The sequence below is a fragment of the Oncorhynchus keta genome, chromosome 8 (genome assembly GCF_023373465.1).
Source record: "Oncorhynchus keta strain PuntledgeMale-10-30-2019 chromosome 8, Oket_V2, whole genome shotgun sequence".
Classification (NCBI taxonomy): Eukaryota; Metazoa; Chordata; class Actinopteri; order Salmoniformes; family Salmonidae; genus Oncorhynchus; species Oncorhynchus keta.
The window spans coordinates 24,091,154-24,114,980 of NC_068428.1; the positions used below are offsets into that span (position 1 = coordinate 24,091,154).

At 44.1% G+C, this 23,827-nt stretch overlaps 1 protein-coding gene across 1 annotated transcript in view; it reads left to right on the forward strand.

Moving 5' to 3' along the window:
• The window catches only part of LOC118373813 (utrophin-like), a 92,719-nt gene that overhangs the window by 33,359 nt on the left and 35,533 nt on the right, over positions 1 to 23,827 (forward strand). Inside the window, exons 6-8 of the mRNA XM_052523867.1 lie at positions 8,802 to 8,862; positions 22,604 to 22,665; positions 23,143 to 23,217. Coding sequence (XP_052379827.1) covers positions 8,802 to 8,862; positions 22,604 to 22,665; positions 23,143 to 23,217 — 198 coding nt within the window. The remainder of the gene's footprint in view (positions 1 to 8,801; positions 8,863 to 22,603; positions 22,666 to 23,142; positions 23,218 to 23,827) is intronic.

Consider the following 23,827-nt stretch of genomic DNA (forward strand, 5'->3'; position numbering starts at 1 on the left):
ACACACACACACAGACACACACACAGACACACACACACACACACACACACACACACACACACACACACAGACAGACACACACACACAGACACACACACACACACTCACACAGACAGACACACACAGACACACACTCACACAGACAGACACACGCACACAGACAGACACACGCACACAGACAGACACACGCACACAGACAGACACACACACACAGACACACACACACACACACAGACACACTCACACACACACAGACACACACACACACACACAGACACACACACACAGACAGACACACACACACAGACACACTCACACAGACAGACACACACAGACAGACACACACAGACAGACACACTCACACAGACACACTCACACAGACACACTCACACAGACACACACACACACACAGACACACTCACACAGACATATACACACAGAGTCAAGCAGGCTGTTTGCAGGCCACAAGGTTCTTTACTCTTGAATAATTCAAGGCTTAATTACAACTCTCCTCTGACTTCCTCTAGTTATTCTCCTCTCAGACCAGAGTGGTCATTAACCAGGAAGAGAATGAGGGAAGGAGGGGGGAGGGAGGGAGGGAGGGAGGGAAGAGGCGAGGTGGGATAGAGGGCAGAGAGTGAGAACATTAGGAACAGACAGAGAAAGCCAGACTCTACCTCTCCCTCCTTCCATCCCCATTTACAAAATGTATACACCCCAGGAATATTGTTTTTCATGACTATGTCCCCTTCCTCTCTCCATCTCATATGCAACCCCTCTTTTATCTACCCCATTTGGCTTTGACATGGATCCAAACTGTCCGCTGTATGATAACGGGATGGGATGGGGAGGAAACTGAGCCGCTTCGTGTCCATAGACTTGAGTGGTGCTGACAGCTGAGTTACTGTACCAGACAAATGACATTTTGACAAGATGACATTCTGGCGCTCCTTTCATCTCTCATACAATAGATATTAAAATACTATGAAAAGGAATGGTAGATTATAACTAGGTTTCCCCTAAGGGATCAAGAAAGTGTCTGTCTGTCCACCCATCCATCCATCCATCCATCCATATATATTCACCCTCCATCTACAGTAGCTTGCGAAAGTAAAGTAGATTTTTGGGGGGGTTGTAATATCATTTGATTTACACAACATGCCTACCACTTTGAAGATACAAAATATTTTTTGTTGTGAGACAAACAAGAAATAAGACAAAAAAAAACTAAAAATTGAGTGTGCATAACTATTCACCCCCCCAAAGTCAATACTTTGTAGAGCCACCTTTTGTAGCAATTACACCTGCAAGTCTCTTGGGGTATGTCTCTATAAGCGTGGCACATCTAGCTACTGGGAGTTTTCCATTCTTCAAGACAAAACTGCTCCAGCTCCTTCAAGTTAGATGGGTTCCGCTGGTGTACAGCAATCTAAGTCATACCACAGATTCTCAATTGGATTGAGGTCTGGGCTTTGACTTGGCCATGCCAAGACATTTAAAAGTTTCCCCTTCGACCACTCAAGTGTTGCTTAAGCAGTATGCTTAGGGTCATTGTCCTGCTGGAAGGTGAACCTCGGTCTCAGTCTCAAATCTCTGGAAGACTGAAACAGGTTTCCTTCAATAATTTCCCTGTATTTAGTGCCATCCATCATTCCTTCAATCCTGACCAGTTTCCCACCCAGTCCCTGCCGATGAAAAACAGCCCCACAGCATGATGCTGCCACCACCACGCTTCACTGTGGGGATGGGGTGATGGGAGGTGTTGGGTTTGCGCCAGGCATAGTGTATTCCTTGATGGCCAAAAAGCGAAGTTTTAGTCTCATCTGACCAGAGTACCTACCTTCTTCTATATGTTTGGGGATTCTCCCACATGCCTTTTGGCGAACACCAAACGTGTTTGCTTATTCTTTTTCTTTAAGCAATTGCTTTTTTATGGCCACTCTTCCGTAAAGCCCAGCTCTGTGGAGTGTACAGCTTAGTGGTCCTATGGACAGATACTCCAATCTCCACTGTGGAGCTTTGCGGCTCCTTCAGGGTTATCTTTAGTCTCTTTGTTGCCTCTGATTAATGCCCTCCTTGCCTTGTCTGAGATTTGGTGGGCGGCCCTCTCTTGGCAGGTTTGTTGTGGTTCCATATTCTTTCCATTTTTTAATAATGTATTTAATGGTGCTCCGTGGGTTTTTGATATTTTTATATAACCCAACCCTGATCTGTACTTCTTCACAACTTTGTCCCTGACCTGTTTGGAGAGCTCCTTGGTCTTCATAGTGCCGCTTGCTTGGTGGTGCCCCTTGCTTAGTGGTGTTGCAGACTCTGGGGCCTTTCAGATCAGGTGATTATATATATTGAGATCATGTGACAGATCATGTGACACTTAGATTGCACACAGGTGGATTTAACTAATTATGTGACTTCTGAAGGTAATTGGTTGCACTTATTTAAGGGCTTCATAGCAAAGGGGGTGAATACATATGCACGCAACACTTTTCCGTTTTACATTTTGGATTATTTTGTGTATGTCCATTACATGAAATCCAAATAATAATCCATTTAAATTACAGGTTGTAATGCAACAAAATAGGAAAAATGCCAAGGGGGATGAATACTTTTGCAAGGCACTGTATCCCTACAGCCCTCCAATTATCCCTCCATCCATCCCTCCATCTATATCCCTCTATCTATCCCTCCTTCTACCCCTCCCTCCATCTATATCCCTCTATCTATCCCTCCTTCTATCCCTCCCTCCATCTATATCCCTCCTTCTATCCCTCCCTCCATCTATATCCCTCTATCTATCCCTCCTTCTATCCCTCCCTCCATCTATATCCCTCTATCTATCCCTCCTTCTATCCCTCCCTCCATCTATATCCTTCTATCCCTCCCTCCTTCTATCCCTCCCTCCATCTATATCCCTCCTTCTACCCCTCCTCCATCTATATCCCTCTATCTATCCCTCCTTCTATCCCTCCCTCCATCTATATCCCTCCTTCTATCCCTCCTTCTATCCCTCCCTCTATCTATATCCCTCTATCTATCCCTCCTTCTACCCCTCCCTCCATCTATATCCTTCTATCCCTCCCTCCTTCTATCCCTCCCTCCATCTATATCCCTCCTTCTACCCCTCCCTCCATCTATATCCCTCTATCTATCCCTCCTTCTATCCCTCCCTCCATCTATATCCCTCTATCTATCCCTCCTTCTATCCCTCCCTCCATCTATATCCCTCTATCTATCCCTCCTTCTATCCCTCCCTCCATCTATATCCCTCTATCTATCCCTCCTTCTATCCCTCCCTCCATCTATATCCCTCTATCTATCCCTCCTTCTGCCCCTCCCTCCATCTATATCCCTCTATCTATCCCTCCTTCTATCCCTCCATCTATATCCCTCTATCTATCCCTCCTTCTATCCCTCCCTCCATCTATATCCCTCTATCTATCCCTCCTTCTACCCCTCCCTCCATCTATATCCCTCTATCTATCCCTCCTTCTACCCCTCCCTCCATCTATATCCCTCTATCCATCCCTCTATCTATCCCTCCTTCTATCCCTCCCTCCATCTATATCCTCTATCTATCCCTCCATTCATCTATCCCTCCTTCTATCCTCCCTCCATCTATATCCCTCTATCTATCCCTCCATTCATCCCTCCCTCCATCTATATCCCTCTATCTATCCCTCCTTCTACCCTCCCTCCATCTATATCCCTCTATCTATCCCTCCTTCTATCCCTCCCTCCATCTATATCCCTCCTTCTATCCCTCCCTCCATCTATATCCCTCTATCTATCCCTCCTTCTGCCCCTCCCTCCATCTATATCCCTCTATCTATCCCTCCTTCTATCCCTCCATCTATATCCCTCTATCTATCCCTCCTTCTGCCCCTCCCTCCATCTATATCCCTCTATCTATCCCTCCTTCTATCCCTCTATCTATCCCTCCTTCTATCCCTCCCTCCATCTATATCCCTCTATCTATCCCTCCTTCTATCCCTCCCTCCATCTATATCCCTCTATCTATCCCTCCTTCTATCCCTCCCTCCATCTATATCCCTCTATCTATCCCTCCTTCTGCCCTCCCTCCATCTATATCCCTCTATCTATCCCTCCTTCTATCCCTCCCTCCATCTATATCCCTCTATCTATCCCTCCTTCTATCCCTCCATCTATATCCCTCTATCTATCCCTCCTTCTATCCCTCCATCTATCTATCCCTCTATCTATCCCTCCTTCTATCCCTCCCTCCATCTATATCCCTCTATCTATCCCTCCATTCATCTATCCCTCCTTCTATCCCTCCCTCCATCTATATCCCTCTATCTATCCCTCCTTCTATCCCTCCCTCCATCTATATCCCTCTATCTATCCCTCCTTCTATCCCTCTATCTATCCCTCCTTCTATCCCTCCCTCCATCTATATCCCTCTATCTATCCCTCCTTCTATCCCTCCCTCCATCTATATCCCTCTATCTATCCCTCCTTCTATCCCTCCCTCCATCTATATCCCTCTATCTATCCCTCCTTCTATCCCTCCCTCCATCTATATCCCTCTATCTATCCCTCCTTCTATCCCTCCCTCCATCTATATCCCTCTATCTATCCCTCCATTCATCCCTCCCTCCATCTATATCCCTCTATCTATCCCTCCATTCATCCCTCCCTCCATCTATATCCCTCTATCTATCCATCTATCTACCCCTCCTTCTATCCCTCCCTCCATCTATATCCCTCTATCTAACCCTCCTTCTACCCCTCCCTCCATCTATATCCCTCTATCTATCCCTCCTTCTATCCCTCTATCTATCCCTCCTTCTATCCCTCCCTCCATCTATATCCCTCTATCTATCCCTCCTTCTATCCCTCCCTCCATCTATATCCCTCTATCTAACCCTCCTTCTATCCCTCCCTCCATCTATATCCCTCTATCTATCCCTCCTTCTATCCCTCCCTCCATCTATATCCCTCTATCTACCCCTCCTTCTATCCCTCCCTCCATCTATATCCCTCTATCTACCCCTCCTTCTATCCCTCCCTCCATCTATATCCCTCTATCTATCCCTCCTTCTATCCCTCCCTCCATCTATATCCCTCTATCTACCTCTCCTTCTATCCCTCCCTCCATCTATATCCCTCTATCTAACCCTCCTTCTATCCCTCTATCTATCCCTCCTTCTATCCCTCCCTCCATCTATATCCCTCTATCTATCCCTCCTTCTATCCCTCTATCTACCCCTCCTTCTATCCCTCCCTCCATCTATATCCCTCTATCTACCCCTCCTTCTATCCCTCCCTCCATCTATATCCCTCTATCTATCCCTCCTTCTATCCCTCCCTCCATCTATATCCCTCTATCTACCTCTCCTTCTATCCCTCCCTCCATCTATATCCCTCTATCTAACCCTCCTTCTATCCCTCCCTCCATCTATATCCCTCTATCTATCCCTCCTTCTATCCCTCCCTCCATCTATCCCTCTATCTATCCCTCCTTCTATCCCTCCCTCCATCTATATCCCTCTATCTATCCCTCCTTCTATCCCTCCCTCCATCTATATCCCTCTATCTATCCCTCCTTCTATCCCTCCCTCCATCTATATCCCTCTATCTATCCCTCCTTCTATCCCTCCCTCCATCTATATCCCTCTATCTATCCCTCCTTCTATCCCTCCCTCCATCTATATCCCTCTACCTATCCCTCCTTCTATCCCTCCCTCCATCTATATCCCTCCATCTATCCCTCTACCTATCCCTCCTTCTATCCCTCCCTCCATCTATATCCCTCTATCTATCCCTCCTTCTATCCCTCCCTCCATCTATATCCCTCTACCTATCCCTCCTTCTATCCCTCCCTCCATCTATATCCCTCTATCTATCCCTCCTTCTATCCCTCCCTCCATCTATATCCCTCTACCTATCCCTCCTTCTATCCCTCCCTCCATCTATATCCCTCTATCTATCCCTCCTTCTATCCCTCCCTCCATCTATATCCCTCTATCTATCCCTCCTTCTATCCCTCCCTCTATCTATCCCTCCCTCCATCTATCCCTCTATCTATCCCTCCTTCTATCCCTCCCTCCATCTATATCCCTCTATCTATCCCTCCTTCTATCCCTCCCTCCATCTATATCCCTCTATTCATCCCTCCCTCCATCTATATCCCTCTATCTATCCCTCCTTCTATCCCTCCCTCCATCTATATCCCTCTATCTATCCCTCCCTCCATCTATATCCCTCTATTCATCCCTCCCTCCATCTATATCCCTCTATCTATCCCTCCTTCTATCCCTCCCTCCATCTATCCCTCTACCTATCCCTCCTTCTATCCCTCCCTCCCTCTATATCCCTTTATCTATCCCTCCTTCTATCCCTCCCTCCATCTATATCCCTCTATCTATCCCTCCTTCTATCCCTCCCTCCATCTATATCCCTCTATTCATCCCTCCCTCCATCTATATCCCTCTATCTATCCCTCCTTCTATCCCTCCCTCCCTCTATATCCCTTTATCTATCCCTCCTTCTATCCCTCCCTCCATCTATATCCCTCTATTCATCCCTCCCTCCATCTATATCCCTCTATCTATCCCTCCTTCTATCCCTCCCTCCATCTATATCCCTCTATCTATCCCTCCTTCTATCCCTCCCTCCATCTATATCCCTCTATCTATCCCTCCCTCCCTCTATATCCCTCTATCTATCCCTCCTTCTATCCCTCCCTCCATCTATATCCCTCTATCTATCCCTCCTTCTATCCCTCCCTCTATCTATATCCCTCTATCTATCCCTCTATCTATCCCTCTATCTATCCCTCCTTCTATCCCTCCCTCCATCTATCCCTCTATCTATCCCTCCTTCTATCCCTCCCTCCATCTATATCCCTCTATCTATCCCTCCTTCTATCCCTCCCTCCATCTATATCCCTCTATTCATCCCTCCCTCCATCTATATCCCTCTATCTATCCCTCCTTCTATCCCTCCCTCCATCTATCCCTCTATCTATCCCTCCTCCCTCCCTCCATCTATATCCCTTTATTCATCCCTCCCTCCATCTATATCCCTCTATCTATCCCTCCATCCATTCTATCCCTTTACCTCCCTCCATCTATCCCTATCCCTCTGTGTCCCTATCTATACCCTCCTTCTATCCCTCCCTCCATCTATATCCCTCTCTGTGAATCCTCCTTCTATCATGTTCCTCCTCTATATCCTTATCTATCATGTTCCTCTCTATCCCTCCCTCCATCTATATCCTCATGTTCCCTCTCTGTCCATCTATATCCCTCTATCTATCCTCATCCCTCCTCCCTCTATATCCTGGCTTATCTATCCTCATGTTCCTCCCTCTGTCTATATCCCTCTATTCATCCCTCCTCCATCTGTTCCTCTCTGTGAATGGCTTCTATCCCTCCCTCATGTTCCTCTCTGTGAATCTATCCCTCATTTACCCTCCCTCTGTCTATATCCCTCTATCTATCCCTCATGTTCCTCCCTCTGTCTATATCCCTTATCTATCCAGCTCATCTTCCTCTCTGTCTAATCTTACTTACAGCCCATGTTCCTCCATCTATGGCTTCTACAGCTCTATCACATTTGACCCTTTATCTGTCCTGTCAGTCTCCTGGTTGTTTTTGGGCTTTGAAGATCAGCTCCTCATCCACTTCCCTTCTGTTTGTTCTCCCCTTTTGTCTGTGAAGTCTAAGAATAACATGCCATTAGAATATATTAAACAGCTATTATTAATCCCGCAGCCCCTCCCTCCAGATATATCCCTCTATCTAACCCTCCATCCAATGTTTTTCTCCATAGTTATGCAGGCAGTACTTTTTACATTTCATGCACAGTGGGAATGTTATTTGGAGAAAAGTCCATTACGTTCCTGGAGCTATTAGTCATGTTTCCTGTGAAGCAGTCGACAGCTCATGGGAGACTAAATAGCTCATGTTCCTCTCTGTGAAATAACGCTGGTTTTTAATGGTATATTTTTTTCTCATGTTCCTCTCTGTGAATGCTCCCGTGTTCCTCTCTGTGAATGGCAGACAGCTCATGTTCCTCTCTGAATGGTTCCATACAGCTCATGTTCCTCTCTGTGAATGGCTTACGACAGCTCATGTTCCTCTCTGTGAATGGCTTACGACAGCTCATGTTCCTCTCTGTGAATGGCTTACGACAGCTCATGTTCCTCTCTGTGAATGGCTTACGACAGCTCATGTTCCTCTCTGTGAATGGCTTACGACAGCTCATGTTCCTCTCTGTGAATGGCTTACGACAGCTCATGTTCCTCTCTGTGAATGGCTTACGACAGCTCATGTTCCTCTCTGTGAATGGCTTACGGCAGCTCATGTTCCTCTCTGTGAATGGCTTACGACAGCTCATGTTCCTCTCTGTGAATGGCTTACGACAGCTCGTAAAGTCTTATGTCATCACATTTGACAGCTTTTATTGTCCTGTCAGTCTGCTGGTTGTTTTTGGGCTTTGAAGATCAGCTAACTCATCCACTTCTTTCTGTTTGTTCTCCCCTTTTGTCTGTGAAGTCTAAGAATAACATGCCATTAGAATATATTAAACAGCTATTATTAAGAGGACGCAGCCCCTTCTCACAGATAGAGCCGTCTTAACTCGCTCCAACTGTCCAATAGTTATGCACATTACTTTTTACATTTCATGCACAGTGGGAATGTTATTTGGAGAAAAGTCCATTACGTTATGGAGCTATTAGTGGATGTTTGCGGAAGCAGTCGACTCGGGAGACTAAATAGATTATTGTGCTGCAAATAACGCTGTGTTTTTAATGGTATATTTTTTCTCCACAGCCTCTGTGCAGCTCCCGTGGCAGAGAGCCGTGTCTCAGAATAAGGTTCCATACTACATCAAGTGAGTTCTACTGTACTGACTGGTAACATACTGATTATGTATGCTAGACGAATCACTTTCTTTATGCTTATTTTATGGTAAGTATTTGCATAACAATGGTTGAAACCTGCTGTGTGTGTGTTTTTATGTACGCATGTGCGGTTGGTTTTACTTGTGAGCTTGTATGAGTGCATGATTCTATTCATACTCAGTTTTCCAGTTGAATTCTTGGAAGTTTCCACTGTTGTAATATTGAATTTGAGGTGATTTTAGGTGTCATGGCTACTGTTGCTCATTCATTTAGCTGGGGGACTTTTCAACTGGCACAATACCTGTGATAATGCCTAGGTATTCATGGACTCCATTATCGTAGTACCATAGCAGAGATATTGCTGCTTAAGATCACATTTCCCATTGTAATACATTCACAGTCAAGCAGCACAGCAGACACTGTGTCCATTTAAAAGGCAGATGGGGAGAGAGAGGTTTGTGCTGATAGCTACTCAGTATGGCTTTCAAAGTGTCTCAATGCACCTTGGACACATGTTAAGAGAGGGAGAGGGGGTGACAGAGAGAGTTAAAGGGAGGGAGACAAGTGGACAGAGAGAGTTATAGGGAGGGAGACAGGTGGACAGAGAGAGTTAAAGGGAGGGAGACAAGTGGACAGAGAGAGTTATAGGGAGGGAGACAGGTGGACAGAGAGAGTTAAAGGGAGGGAGACAGGTGGACAGAGAGAGTTAAAGGGAGGGAGACAGGTGGACAGAGAGAGTTAAAGGGAGGGAGACAGGTGGACAGAGAGAGTTAAAGGGAGGGAGACAGTTGAGCAGAGAGAGTTAAAGGGAGGGAGACAGGTGGACAGAGAGAGTTAAAGGGAGGGAGACAAGTGGACAGAGAGAGTTATAGGGAGGGAGACAGGTGGACAGAGAGAGTTATAGGGAGGGAGACAGGTGGACAGAGAGAGTTATAGGGAGGGAGACAGGTGGACAGAGAGAGTTAAAGGGAGGGAGACAAGTGGACAGAGAGAGTTATAGGGAGGGAGACAGGTGGACAGAGAGAGTTAAAGGGGAGGGAGACAAGTGGACAGAGAGAGTTATAGGGAGGGAGACAGGTGGACAGGGAGAGTTAAAGGGAGGGAGACAGGTGGACAGGGAGAGTTAAAGGGAGGGAGACAAGTGGACAGAGAGAGTTAAAGGGAGGGAGACAGGTGGACAGAGAGAGTTAAAGGGAGGGAGACATGTGGGCAGAGAGAGTTAAAGGGAGGGAGACAGGTGGACAGAGAGAGTTAAAGGGAGGGAGACAGGTGGACAGAGAGAGTTAAAGGGAGGGAGACAAGTGGACAGAGAGAGTTATAGGGAGGGAGACAGGTGGACAGAGAGAGTTATAGGGAGGGAGACAGGTGGACAGAGATAGTTAAAGGGAGGGAGACAGGTGGACAGAGAGAGTTAAAGGGAGGGAGACAGGTGGACAGAGAGAGTTAAAGGGAGAGGGACAGGTGGGCAGAGAGAGTTAAAGGGAGGGAGACAGGTGGACAGAGAGAGTTAAAGGGAGGGAGACAGGTGGACAGAGAGAGTTAAAGGGAGGGAGACAGGTGGACAGAGAGAGTTAAAGGGAGGGAGACAGGTGGACAGAGAGAGTTAAAGGGAGGGAGACAGGTGGACAGAGAGAGTTAAAGGGAGGGAGACAGGTGGGCAGAGAGAGTTAAAGGGAGGGAGACAGGTGGACAGAGAGAGTTAAAGGGAGGGAGACAGGTGGACAGAGAGAGTTAAAGGGAGGGAGACAGGTGGACAGAGAGAGTTAAAGGGAGGGAGACAGGTGGACAGAGAGAGTTAAAGGGAGGGAGACAGGTGGACAGAGAGAGTTAAAGGGAGGGAGACAGGTGGACAGAGAGAGTTAAAGGGAGGGAGACAGGTGGGCAGAGAGAGTTAAAGGGAGGGAGACAGGTGGACAGAGAGAGTTAAAGGGAGGGAGACAGGTGGACAGAGAGAGTTAAAGGGAGGGAGACAGGTGGACAGAGAGAGTTAAAGGGAGGGAGACAGGTGGACAGAGAGAGTTAAAGGGAGGGAGACAGGTGGACAGAGAGAGTTAAAGGGAGGGAGACAGGTGGACAGAGAGAGTTAAAGGGAGGGAGACAGGTGGACAGAGAGAGTTAAAGGGAGGGATACAGTTGGGCAGAGAGAGTTAAAGGGAGGGATACAGGTGGACAGGGAGATGAGAGAGAGATACTGAGTGAGAGAGGGAGACATCCCTGTAAACAGCTGATGTTTGTTTACCCCAGGAGCTTTGCACTGGAAGGGATCCGAGATGAAAGGGCGAGAGAAGCTGGGAGGAGAGATGAGGACAGGTTTAGAACTCTGCTATCAACAACAGCTGTCTCTGATCACAGGTGTTGGCCCTCCTCAAGTGGCTGACCATTGAACCCGGGCCCTCCCTCTACACACACACACACACACACACACACACACACACACACACACACACACACACACACACACATACGCCATATGTCCCTTCCTTGCCTCTGTATTACGTAGCACAGCAACTCCACCACAGGTTTTGCTGAGCCCCACTCACACTCATTCTGAGTGACCCTTTAAGAAGGGAAAAGAGAAAGGGAAATCGGCCTATTGAAAGCCTCCCTCCATCTCCAACACTGTGAGGCTTTCATCTCATTTAAATGGACGCCACCGCCGGGAGCTACAATACTAAACTATTGCCACTGGGATTAAAAATCTCTCAAATCTCTTTGACTGCCCTCCCTGACCCCTCTGAGGGAATTCAGAAACGTTGCCTTGGCCTTCACAGGGCTAATCGCAGGTCACTTAAAGTGCAGTGACATTACTGTGACTCCAACATCAGGCTTTGACACATTCATTCAGCTCTGGCCCCCCCGCCTCTCTCTCTAGCTCATGCTATTTCTCATCCACCCGACCGCACAAAGGCCTCTGTGCTACCCCCCCTCCCTTCCATGGGAACAGCGTCACACTGGTGAATCAAACGGCTAAACATGGAAGCCTCGCCACCCGCCGCTCTGTCACCCCAGTTGACCTCCAGCTGACCTCTGGCATTTCAGCGGGCTCAGATTTTCACAACGCTGTCAGGGTGAAATATTGGACTGCCGCTCTTTTCTGCCAACATAAGAGCTAGCTTGAAGCTTCCCATCACACTCTGGGGTGATTGTGGGTGTATGTGGGGGTGGGTGGTTCAGTTGTGGCTCAGTTGGTAGAGCATGGGGCTTGCAATGCCAGGGTTGTGGGTTCGATTCCTACGGGGGACCAGTATGAAAATGTATGCACTCACTACTGTAAGTCACTCTGTATAAGAGTGTCTGCTGAATGACTAATGTAAAAATGTGTGTGCCCGTCAGGATGTCTTTGTTGGGTTTGCATCCACATTGACTCATCAAATTACTTTCATTAAGTTGCTACAATTCAAATGGTTGAAACGTTTTTCAAATGCAGAGTAGAAGAGGAGAGAAAAAATGATGAAGTTTTGAGGGGAGGAGGAGAAGAGGAATATATCAAGTGGAGAATGCAGGCACTCTGGTTGGAGATTAGTCTGGCAGAGGGACTGTCACGGAGAGGCGGGAAAAGTGTCTCTGAGTCGCAGATATTTCCCTGCTTCTATCCCTTATATTTTAAAATGTAATCATTCATCGACTGCTCATGATTATTCATGAACATGTCCTGCCTGAGAGACATAGTCCTCCTCAGGAGAAAGATGCTGTGACTTGCATGTCTCTGTGACTCTGTCTCTGGGAGTTTATGAAGCGTCACTTCCCCAAGGATAGCTCAGTGTTTTGCCTAGCTTTCCATGAACTGAGGCTCACCGCCTATACCCTTGGTTCCAATGTTTGGGATGACTGCCCTGGATGTTGTGTTTTAGGGCATTTACATTTGCATTGCATCCCATTTTTATATACTGTATATATATTCATACAGTTGCAAGAAAAGGTTTGGACCTTTTGGAGTCACCTGGATTTCTGTGGTCTGATCTTCATCTCAGTCACAATAATAGACAAACACAATCTGACTAAACTAATAACACAAACAGTTGTACTTTTCACATTTTTATTGAAGACATAATCATTCACAGTGCAGGCTGGAAAACGTAAGTGATCCCTTGAATTTAGTAACTTGTAGATCCTCCTTCAGCAGCAACAACATCCACCAAACATTTCCTGTAGCTGCTTATAAGACTTGCACAACGTTGAGGAGGAAATTTGATTGCACACCCCTCTTCAGGTCATGCCACAGCATCTCAATTGGGTTAAGGTCAGGACTCTGACTTGGCTATTCCAAAACACGAATATTCTTCTTTTTCAGACATTCAGATATTCTTCAGTTTATATCTGAGAATTAACCAACGATATCAGGCCATTATTACAAAGACCTGTGTGTGTGTCCTTTGACACTATATCAACTAGTCACCCCGCAGTGTTTGTCATAATACCCTGAAGAAGACAGCTTGTCTGTCGAAACGTTGTTTGTTAGGTTATTAAATGATTGCATCTGAGCTCCTAGAGTGTGAGTCTCTCCTTTCATTTTTCAAGTGTTCTGCTCTGCTAGCCAGCACCTCGCCTAAACAGGTGTGTGTTTCTTTCTCCTCTAGATTAGATGAAGATCAGACCACATTTTATGAGTAATAAATGCATGAATCCAGGAAATATTATATATATATATATATATATTTATTTTTATATACAGTACCAGTCAAAAGCTTGGACACACCGACTCATTCAAGGGTTTTTCTTTATTTTTACTATTTTCTACATTTGTAGAATAATAGTGAAGACATCAAAACTATGAAATAACACATATGGAATCATGTAGTAACCAAAAAAGTGTTTTACATTTTATTCTTCAAAGTCGCTGGTTGAGAGAATGCCAAGAGTGTGCAAAACTGTCATCAAGGCAAAGGGTGGCTACTTTGAAAAATCTCAAATCTAAAGTATATGAGTAGGGGTGTCCAAACTTTTGACTGGTACTGTATGTATATATATATATATATATATATATATATATATATATATATATATATATATATATATATATATATATATATATATATATATATATATTTAACTAAAATATAAATGCAATAATTTCAATGATTTTACAGAGTTACAACTCAAATAAGGAAATCAGTCAATTTAAATAAATTCATTAGGCCCTAATCTATGGATTTCACATGATTGACTGGGGCAAAGGTTCACCTTCCAACAGGACAATGACCCTAAGCAGACTGCAAAGACAACGCATGAGTGGCTTTAGGACAAGTCTCTGAATGTCCTTGAGTGGCCCAGCCAGAGCCGGACTTGAACCCGGTCGAACATCTCTGGAGGGACCTGAAAATAGCTGTGCAGCGACACTCCCCATCCAACCTGACAGAGCTTGAGAAGCTCTGCAGAGAAGAATGGGAGAAACTCCCCAAATACAGGTGTACCAAGCGTGTAGCGTCATACCCAAAGGAGCTTCAGCAAAGTACTGAGTAAAGGGTCTGAATACATAAGTATTTTATTTTTAATAGATTTGCTAAAATGTCTAAAACCTGTTTTTTCTTTGTCACTATGGGGAATTGTGATGTCATTATGGGGTATAGATTGATGAAGGGGGAAAAAACTATTGAATACATTTTAGAATAAGGCTGTAAAAACAAATGTGGGAAAAGTCAAGGGGTCTGAATACTTTCGGAATGCACCGTACATGTGTATATGTACATTTGTGAGTCATATTAAATCTCCTGCACCGTATTAGCATGGGAAATACTGTATGGTAAAGCAAATAAATAATCCGCCCTACAGAGGTAGCTTGTGGTCTTCACTGGTGTAGATTAGTGTGTGCACTTATTACTATAAAATTATTAATGGGGCACCAGTCCAGTATTGCAAGTTGAGAACAAGTTCTCATTTACAACTGCGACCTGGCCAAGATAAAGCAAAGCAGTTCGACACATATAACAACACAGAGTTACACATGGAGATAAACAAACATACAGTCAATAATACAGTATAAACAATGTGAGCAAATGAGGTGAGAAGGGAGGTAAAGGCAAAAAAAGTCCATGGTGGCAAAGTAAATACAATATAACAACTAAAACACTGGAATGGTAGATGTGCAATGCAAGAATGTGCAAAGTAGAAATAAAAAATAATGGGGTGCAAAGGAGCAAAATGAATTAAATAATTAAATACAGTTGGGAAAGAGGTAGTTGATTGGGCTAAATTACAGGTGGGCTATGTACAGGTGCAGTAATCTGTGAGCTGCTCTGACAGTTGGTGCTTAAAGCTAGTGAGGGAGATAATTGTTTCCAGTTTCAGAGATTTTTGTAGTTCGTTCCAGTCATTGGCAGCAGAGAACTGGAAGGAGAGGCGGCCAAAGAATTTTTAATTGAACCTTTATTTAACTAGGCAAGTCAGTTAAGAACACTTTCTTATTTTCAATGACGGCCTGGGAATAATACCTGCCTGTTCAGGGGCAGAACGGCAGATTTGTACCTTGTCAGCTCGGGGGTTTGAACTCGCAACCTTCCGGTTACTAGTCCAACGCTCTAACCACTAGGCTACACTGCCGCCCCCAATTGAATTGGTTTTGGGGGTGACTAGAGAGATATACCTGCTGGAGCGTGTGCTACAGGTGGGAGATGCTATGGTGACCAGTGAGCTGAGATAAGGGGGGACTTTACCTAGCAGGGTCTTGTAGATGACAGGGTCTTGTAGATGACATGGAGCCAGTGGGTTTGGCGACGAGTATGAAGCGAGGGCGGTAGAGAATGTTTTTTTAGGGAGAAAAGCTAAGTTGGTTATTGTCAATAATGTTCAGATACGACACATCGCTACACTGGCCTGCTGGGATAATCTAGAGCTGTGAAAAACGATGCATCCTTTATCTTCTGTAATCATCTGGTTTGTGATGAGGAGGAAGTAGCCAAGCCAAACAGGAAATGCCAGGGGAAGTGGTCATTATGCAGAGGATTATAAACGCTGTAATTATGCTGCCTGTATCCAAGGCATCCTGAAGCCAAGGAGAAGCAGAGTAGCACTGATGGAATTAGAATTTCTAATAATTTAATATGAATTAGAATGTAGTAATTTACTGCTCTGCTATAGATTGGCCACAAGCTCTCATAAACAGCACTTCAGAGTAGCTTATTAGTTACATAAAATGCGGAGGTTCCTGGGTTTTATGCAGTATTCTATCCCAGAGTCCCGTTTTAATGATGTTTACTCAGAGATGTCATTTAATTAAGCAATAAGACACGAGTCAGTGCTGTATCATGAATAAAGTCACAGGCAAATGGCGTCGTTCGGCCCGACGCGATAGCGGAGGGCCAATACTGCCTCTTGTACTTTATTGATGTCTAAAGACAGTAGTAAACTAAACGCTAGGCTTATATTAACCCCTGCTGTATTAAACTAAATGCTAGGCTTATATTAACCCCCGCTGTACGAAACTAAATGCTAGGCTTATATTAACCCCCGCTGTACTAAACTAAATGCTAGGCTTATATTAACCCCCGCTGTACTAAACTAAATGCTAGGCTTATATTAATCCCCGCTGTACTAAACTAAATGCTAGGTTTATATTAACCCCCGCTGTACTAAACTAAATGCTAGGCTTATATTAACCCCCGCTGTATTAAACTAAATGCTAGGCTTATATTAACCCCCGCTGTACTAAACTAAATGCTAGGTTTATATTAACCCCAGCTGTAAAACTAAATGCTAGGCTTATATTTACCCCCGCTGTACTAAACTAAATACCTTATATTAACCCCAGCTGTAAACTGTAGGCTTAAAACTGTAAAACTAAATGCTAGGTTTATATTAACCCCGCTGTACTAAACTAAATGCTAGGTTTATATTAACCCCAGCTGTATTAAACTAAATGCTAGGCTTATATTAACCCCGCTGTACTAAACGAAATGCTAGGCTTATATTAAGCCCCGCTGTACTAAACTAAATGCTAGGCTTATATTAACCCCCGCTGTACTAAACTAAATGCTAGGCTTATATTAACCCCCGCTGTACTAAACTAAATGCTAGGCTTATATTAATCCCCGCTGTACTAAACTAAATGCTAGGTTTATATTAACCCCCGCTGTACTAAACTAAATGCTAGGCTTATATTAACCCCCGCTGTATTAAACTAAATGCTAGGCTTATATTAACCCCCGCTGTACTAAACTAAATGCTAGGTTTATATTAACCCCAGCTGTATTAAACTAAATGCTAGGCTTATATTTACCCCGCTGTACTAAACTAAATACTAGGCTTATATTAACCCCAGCTGTAAACTAAATGCTAGGCTTATATTAACCCCGCTGTACTAAACTAAATGCTAGGTTTATATTAACCCCGCTGTACTAAACTAAATGCTAGGTTTATATTAACCCCAGCTGTATTAAACTAAATGCTAGGCTTATATTAACCCCGCTGTACTAAACTAAATGCTAGGCTTATATTAAGCCCCGCTGTACTAAACTAAATGCTAGGCTTATATTAACCCCCGCTGTATTAAACTAAATGCTAGGCTTATATTAACCCCGCTGTATTAAACTAAATGCTAGGCTTATATTAACCCCGCTTATAAACTAAATGCTAGGCTTATATTAACCCCGCTGTACTAAACTAAATGCTAGGCTTATATTAACCCCCGCTGTACTAAACTAAATGCTAGGCTTATATTAACCCCGCTGTATATTAATATTAACCCCGCTGTACTAAACTAAATGCTAGGCTTATATTAACCCCCGCTGTACTAAACTAAATGCTAGGCTTATATTAAGCCCCGCTGTATAAACTAAAGGTTTATATTAACTAAAACTATTAAGCTAGGAGGCTTATATTAACCCCCGCTGTACTAAACTAAATGCTAGGTTTATATTAACCCCGCTGTACTAAACTAAATGCTAGGCTTATATTAACCCCCGCTGTATTAAACTAAATGCTAGGCTTATATTAACCCCCGCTGTACTAAACTAAATGCTAGGTTTATATTAACCCCAGCTTGATTAAACTAAATGCTAGGCGTAGATCAACCCCGCTGTACTAAACTAAATACTAGGCTTATATTAACCCCAACTGTAAACTAAATGCTGGGCTTATATTAACCCCGCTGTACTAACCTAAATGCTAGGTTTATATTAACCCCGCTGTACTAAACTAAATGCTAGGTTTATATTAACCCCAGCTGTATTAAACTAAATGCTAGGCTTAACTAAAACTGCTAGGCTTATATTAACCCCGCTTACTAAACTAAATGCTAGGCTTATATTAACCCCGCTGTACTAAACTAAATGCTAGGCTTATATTAATCCCCGCTGTACTAAACTAAATGCTAGGTTTATATTAACTAAAACTAAATGCTAGGCTTATATTAACCCCGCTGTATTAAACTAAATGCTAGGCTTATATTAACCCCGCTGTACTAAACTAAATGCTAGGTTTATATTAACCCCAGCTGTATTAAACTAAATGCTAGGCTTATATTTACCCCGCTGTACTAAACTAAATACTAGGCTATATTAACCCCAGCTAAACTAAATGCTAGGCTTATATTAAAACTAAATGCCCCCGCTGTACTAAACTAAATGCTAGGTTTATATTAACCCCAGCTGTATTAAACTAAATGCTAGGCTTATATTAACCCCGCTGTACTAAACTAAATGCTAGGCTTATATTAAGCCCCGCTGTACTAAACTAAATGCTAGGCTTATATTAACCCCCGCTGTATTAAACTAAATGCTAGGCTTATATTAACCCCGCTGTATTAAACTAAATGCTAGGTTTATATTAACCCCCGCTGTATTAAACTAAATGCTAGGCTTATATTAACCCCCGCTGTACTAAACTAAATGCTAGGCTTATATTAACCCCCGCTGTACTAAACTAAATGCTAGGCTTATATTAACCCCCGCTGTATTAAACTAAACGCTAGGTTTATATTAACCCCGCTGTACTAAACTAAATGCTAGGCTTATATTAACCCCCGCTGTACTAAACTAAATGCTAGGCTTATATTAAGCCCCGCTGTACTAAACTAATTGCTAGGTTTATATTAACCCCCGCTGTATTAAACTATTAAGCCCCGCTGTACTAAACTAAACGCGAGGCTTATATTAACCCCCGCTGTACTAAACTAAACACTAGATTTAAATTAACCCCCCCTGTATTAAACTAAACGCTAGGTTTATATTAACCCCTGCTGTACTAAACTAAATGCGAGGCTTATATTAACACCCGCTGTACTAAACTAAACGCGAGGCTTATATTAACCCCCACTATACCAAACTAAATTCTTGGCTAGAAGCAATGGGAAATAATGTGTGAGTTGAGATAAATAAAACAGATGATTCGGATAGCAACATGAAAATGATATTCTTATGGAGGTGCAGTGATCATTTTCAGATGGAACTGTTAGCAGGCATATGTGTGTTTGTGACAGCTAATACAGCACGGCTTGGAACGCTGCTCGTCCATCCAGCATCCGTGATCCAAACAACCAGTTTTATAATGATGTTTACGGAGAAATGTCAAGCGCTGCATCTATTTATCCTCAAATCGGATTCATCTCCAGGCTCACTGTGCTCTTTACAGTATATCACTCACTCAACTCCCTGCTGAGGACAGGCTGTGGAGCTGCTCTGACTTCCTGTCTGAGCTCTTTACCCAAAGCTCTTCTAAGCTCCATCTTTGCACTAGGTATTCCATAACAATTATCTTCCAATAAGCATTCTACCCATTGGTAGAATGGACTCGGAACCATTGGTGGCAACCTGAAAAACCCTAAATCTCAAACCGGCTTTGAGAATGAATGCAGAATTCTATATGGCACTACCAAGCGACTTTGGTGCTCTCAGGATTTAGCTTTCGACCAGTCAACCTTAACTCCTTGTTAAAAAAAGAGGGACTTTGATCTCTGTGTGGTTCTTCAAATCAGAGAGATTCTATAACCCTGAGCTTGGTGCCAAACCATCTCTTTCACATTTTGGGACATAAATGTCTGTGTGATCTTCAAGCCTTAACACATGTGTACATGCGTCACAACTCTGTCCTTGCAAAGGTTACCACAGATAACCTTAAACTTGGGAGTTTCTGAGGATAAATGAGAACGGACGACAGAGGGGGAAAAAAGGGATGATCGAGGAAGCTTAGAACCTGTCAACTCTGTGGGTTGTCTTCATTATGACAGGCCTAAGCTGCCGGTCCAGCAGTGGTAGTAGACAGCTAGTGTAATCCATTTTTTTGATTGAGCCTGTCTGCTGTGTTTGTCATTCTGCTGCTTTGCACTGAATACATAGTGGAAAGACTCCACGGGTTGCCAGATCACAGTCAACTCCTTGTGTTTCATCTTTGGGGCTAAGGCTGGCTTCTCTTTGATGTTCCTCCTACAGACTTAGTTGAATGGCAACCATTATTGTGTTTACTCTGACTGCTGTTGGCACTGATAGAAAGTCATTAACACACTTCCAGATGTGTGTCTGTGTGTGTGTGTCCGTGCATGGGTGTGTGTGTACAAGCTTATGCCACAACCGCGGCTAAATCCTCAAGCTGGTCGAACAAGAGGAGATATGAATTCATTTCTGACAGCTTGGTGTCCAAATCCTCACTAGGACACAATAATATCCATCCGGCCATGATTGAATCGGCCCCTGTCTCAAATAGCACAGCTGAAACAGAAACCCCGAGCTGAGCGCTCTAGTCATATTTGCAATGCAAGGAAGGTATGAAAGTGTGTGCCATTTCAGAGCATGATGAAGGATGAACACCTGCTGATGGCTTCTGTAGTTCGTCTCCCCTGTGTTCTACTGTCAGCACTTCACTTCACTGGATAGCCTGTCTTCTCTCTCCCTTCCATTTCTCTCTCTCTCTCTCTCTCTCTCTCTCTCTCTCTCTCTCTCTCTCTCTCTCTCTTCCTCTTCCTCTTCCTCTTCCTCTCCCTCTCTTTCTCTCCTCTCTCCCTTCCATTTCTCTCTCTCTCATTTACATTTACATTTAAGTCATTTAGCAGACGCTCTTATGACAGTCTCACTATGACAACCTAATCGCAGAGATACTGGCATTCAGAATAGACGTCACAACACAGCAATTCCCTTGATATCAGTGTGGGTACAGTAAGGGATATTTTGCCGAAGCGGAGAATCATTCAAATATAAATTAGTTCCCTGATCAGGTGAAGAAGGGCAGCAGACAGACAAAAACCCCACACCTACTTATCAATTCTGTCTTCTGGAGTCATCAACACTGCTCCGCTTGATCAGATTCAAGTAAATTTGTTTGTGTGTTTTTATTTCAAACATGGTTCTTGTTGATTTGGCTGTGTTGTCTGTGCTCTCTGCACCTGGCGGCGTTTCTCAGAAGCTGAAATGTAAACAGGATGGAGACAAGACATCAACATGTCCCCCTCGTAGCCCCAGGGGACCTGGATGTGTGTGCTACGTACCGTACTGAGAGGAGGCCTGCAGAGATGAGGGGTGTGTCCTTGTGCATCACCCTGAAGGCCTCCTAGACGATTTGTATGCTTTGGGAATCACAATCAGATCCTCGTTTTGGATTTGTATACATGTGCTTCTATTATTGAGACGATAAGAAAACCAGTCGACAAGACAGAGCGAATTGTCTGTCTGTCTCTCTCTCTCTCTCTCTCTGTGTGTGTGTGTGTGTGTGTGTGTGTGTGTGTGTGTGTGTGTGTGTGTGTGTGTGTGTGTGTGTGTGTGTGTGTGTGTGTGTGTGTGTGTGTGTGTGTGTGTTAGGGCTGGGCGATATGGCCTAAATATCATATGGTATTTTTAAAATTTATGACAGTATTTGTTTTTATTTATTTCATGGTTTTGATTAATAAAAGCTCGACATTTGGTTTTGGAGTAGTGCGTGACCTTGGGGTGGCAACACATATTCTTTCAATTATTTCAATGGGTCTTTCTCCATTCTGATTTAGATCAAAACACTTGAGTGAACTTTTGGAATCATGGAAATATAATGTTTATTAGTGATGTTCTGTGTTTCCTATGGGACCCTATAATCTTTGGCTACATTAAATCTTTGCCTATTACTCTTTGATTTAGAAGATAATGTTGCACAAACAACATTCTGATTTAGGCCTCCACCAGCACTGGTATCAGGCTGTATTAGCCAGCTACGTTTGCTCTGACTCAGTACTTTTATTAGCTAGTTAGCTAGCGATTAGCATTAGTGGCTAACACAATTTAGCTTAACTTGCTAAGAAAATACAAACTAGCTGTTTGCTGATGTAAGAAACACAAACTAATATTGTAATTATAGAATGCTTGTGAATTGAAATTGAAAACAACATCGTTGTCATCAACATGTGCTGCATTGACCATGCAGACTGAACGAAAGTGTCTCGTGGTCAAGCAACAACAAATGCGGTCCTTGAGTGAAGGGCTGGGACTAGGTCTGTGTGGAAGCGGCGTGGAGAGAGAGCAGAGAGGGACGACTCAGGTAGCGGAGTAAACTATACAAATGGACGTTACACACTGCGTATCACATTCAACAAATCAAACAGTCAAATACCGTTATAGAAGGTAAAGTAAAAACCCAAATTGATCCGTGCATCAATACCGCTATATAGTCAAATGCGGTAACCGCCGTGTGTGTGTGTGTGTGTGTGTGTGTGTGTGTGTGTGTGTGTGTGTGTGTGTGTGTGTGTGTGTGTGTGTGTGTGTGTGTGTGCGTGCGTGTGCGTGCGCGTGCGCGTATGTGTGTGTTACAAAAGCCTTATCGTTATGCCCTGTTGTCTTCCAGCCACCAGACTCAGACTACCTGCTGGGACCATCCAAAGATGACAGAGCTCTACCAGTCTCTTGGTATGGAACAGACAGACACCAGTCATATAATCACAGAACATTCACTTTCACTCAAATTTGACACCACGCCGTAACTGCAAAGCTTTCTCTCATGTGCTCTTTCACACAGTGTCTTGCTGTCTCGCTTACACACACACACACTGACTGTAACATCCATATTTATGTATGGGTCACCGTTGCAGTGGTCAGTGTGACTGTTCTTTAATGATCAGTAATAAGCTGTGGAACAGTTCCTAAAGGCCAACGCTCAACAGATAGGACTCAGCTCCTCTGAGAGAGGTCTCACATAACCCAATTACCAGCCATTTCCAGCCCTCCCTGTGACTGTATAGAAATTACACTACGGCACGTCTTTTCAACAGGTTTCCAGTTTGACATCATCATTTCATGTCAGACCACTGTTATCCTTTCTGTATGATTGATTCCATCCCTCTTTCCTCTCTCTCTTTCTTTCTATCTTTCTCTCTCACCTTTTAGCTGACCTGAACAACGTGAGATTTTCCGCTTACAGAACAGCCATGAAGATCCGTAGGCTACAGAAAGCACTGTGCTGTAAGTTTCCTTCCCCCCTCACACACACACACACACACACACCACACACCACACACACACACACACACACACACACACACACCACACACACACACACACACACACACACACACACACACACACACACACACACACACACACACACACACACACACACACACACACACACACACACACACACACACACACACACACACACCACACACACACACACACACACACACACACACACACCACACACACACACACCACACCACACACACACACACCACACACACACACACACACCACACACACTGACACAAACACATGCATGTTTGTGTGTGTGCGTGCAACCAGGTATGCGATTGAGTTTGTGTGTACCTGTATGTGTAACATCCTTTTGTTTAGTTGAGATTCCATCTGTGCCGCTGTGTGTTCCTCCCAAAAGGGAATAAATTGTCTTCCACAATAACCAGCTGGCCATAGCTATCTTTGTGTTAGTTATTCCCTGTTGGCTGCTGACGGTGTGTGGATAGAAATGGTGACCTCTTCCTCTGGGTATTGCTGTACCTTGCTGCTGGGACTGAGCCAGGCTCTCTGTCATTATTACCCAGGGGTTATTTAAGCA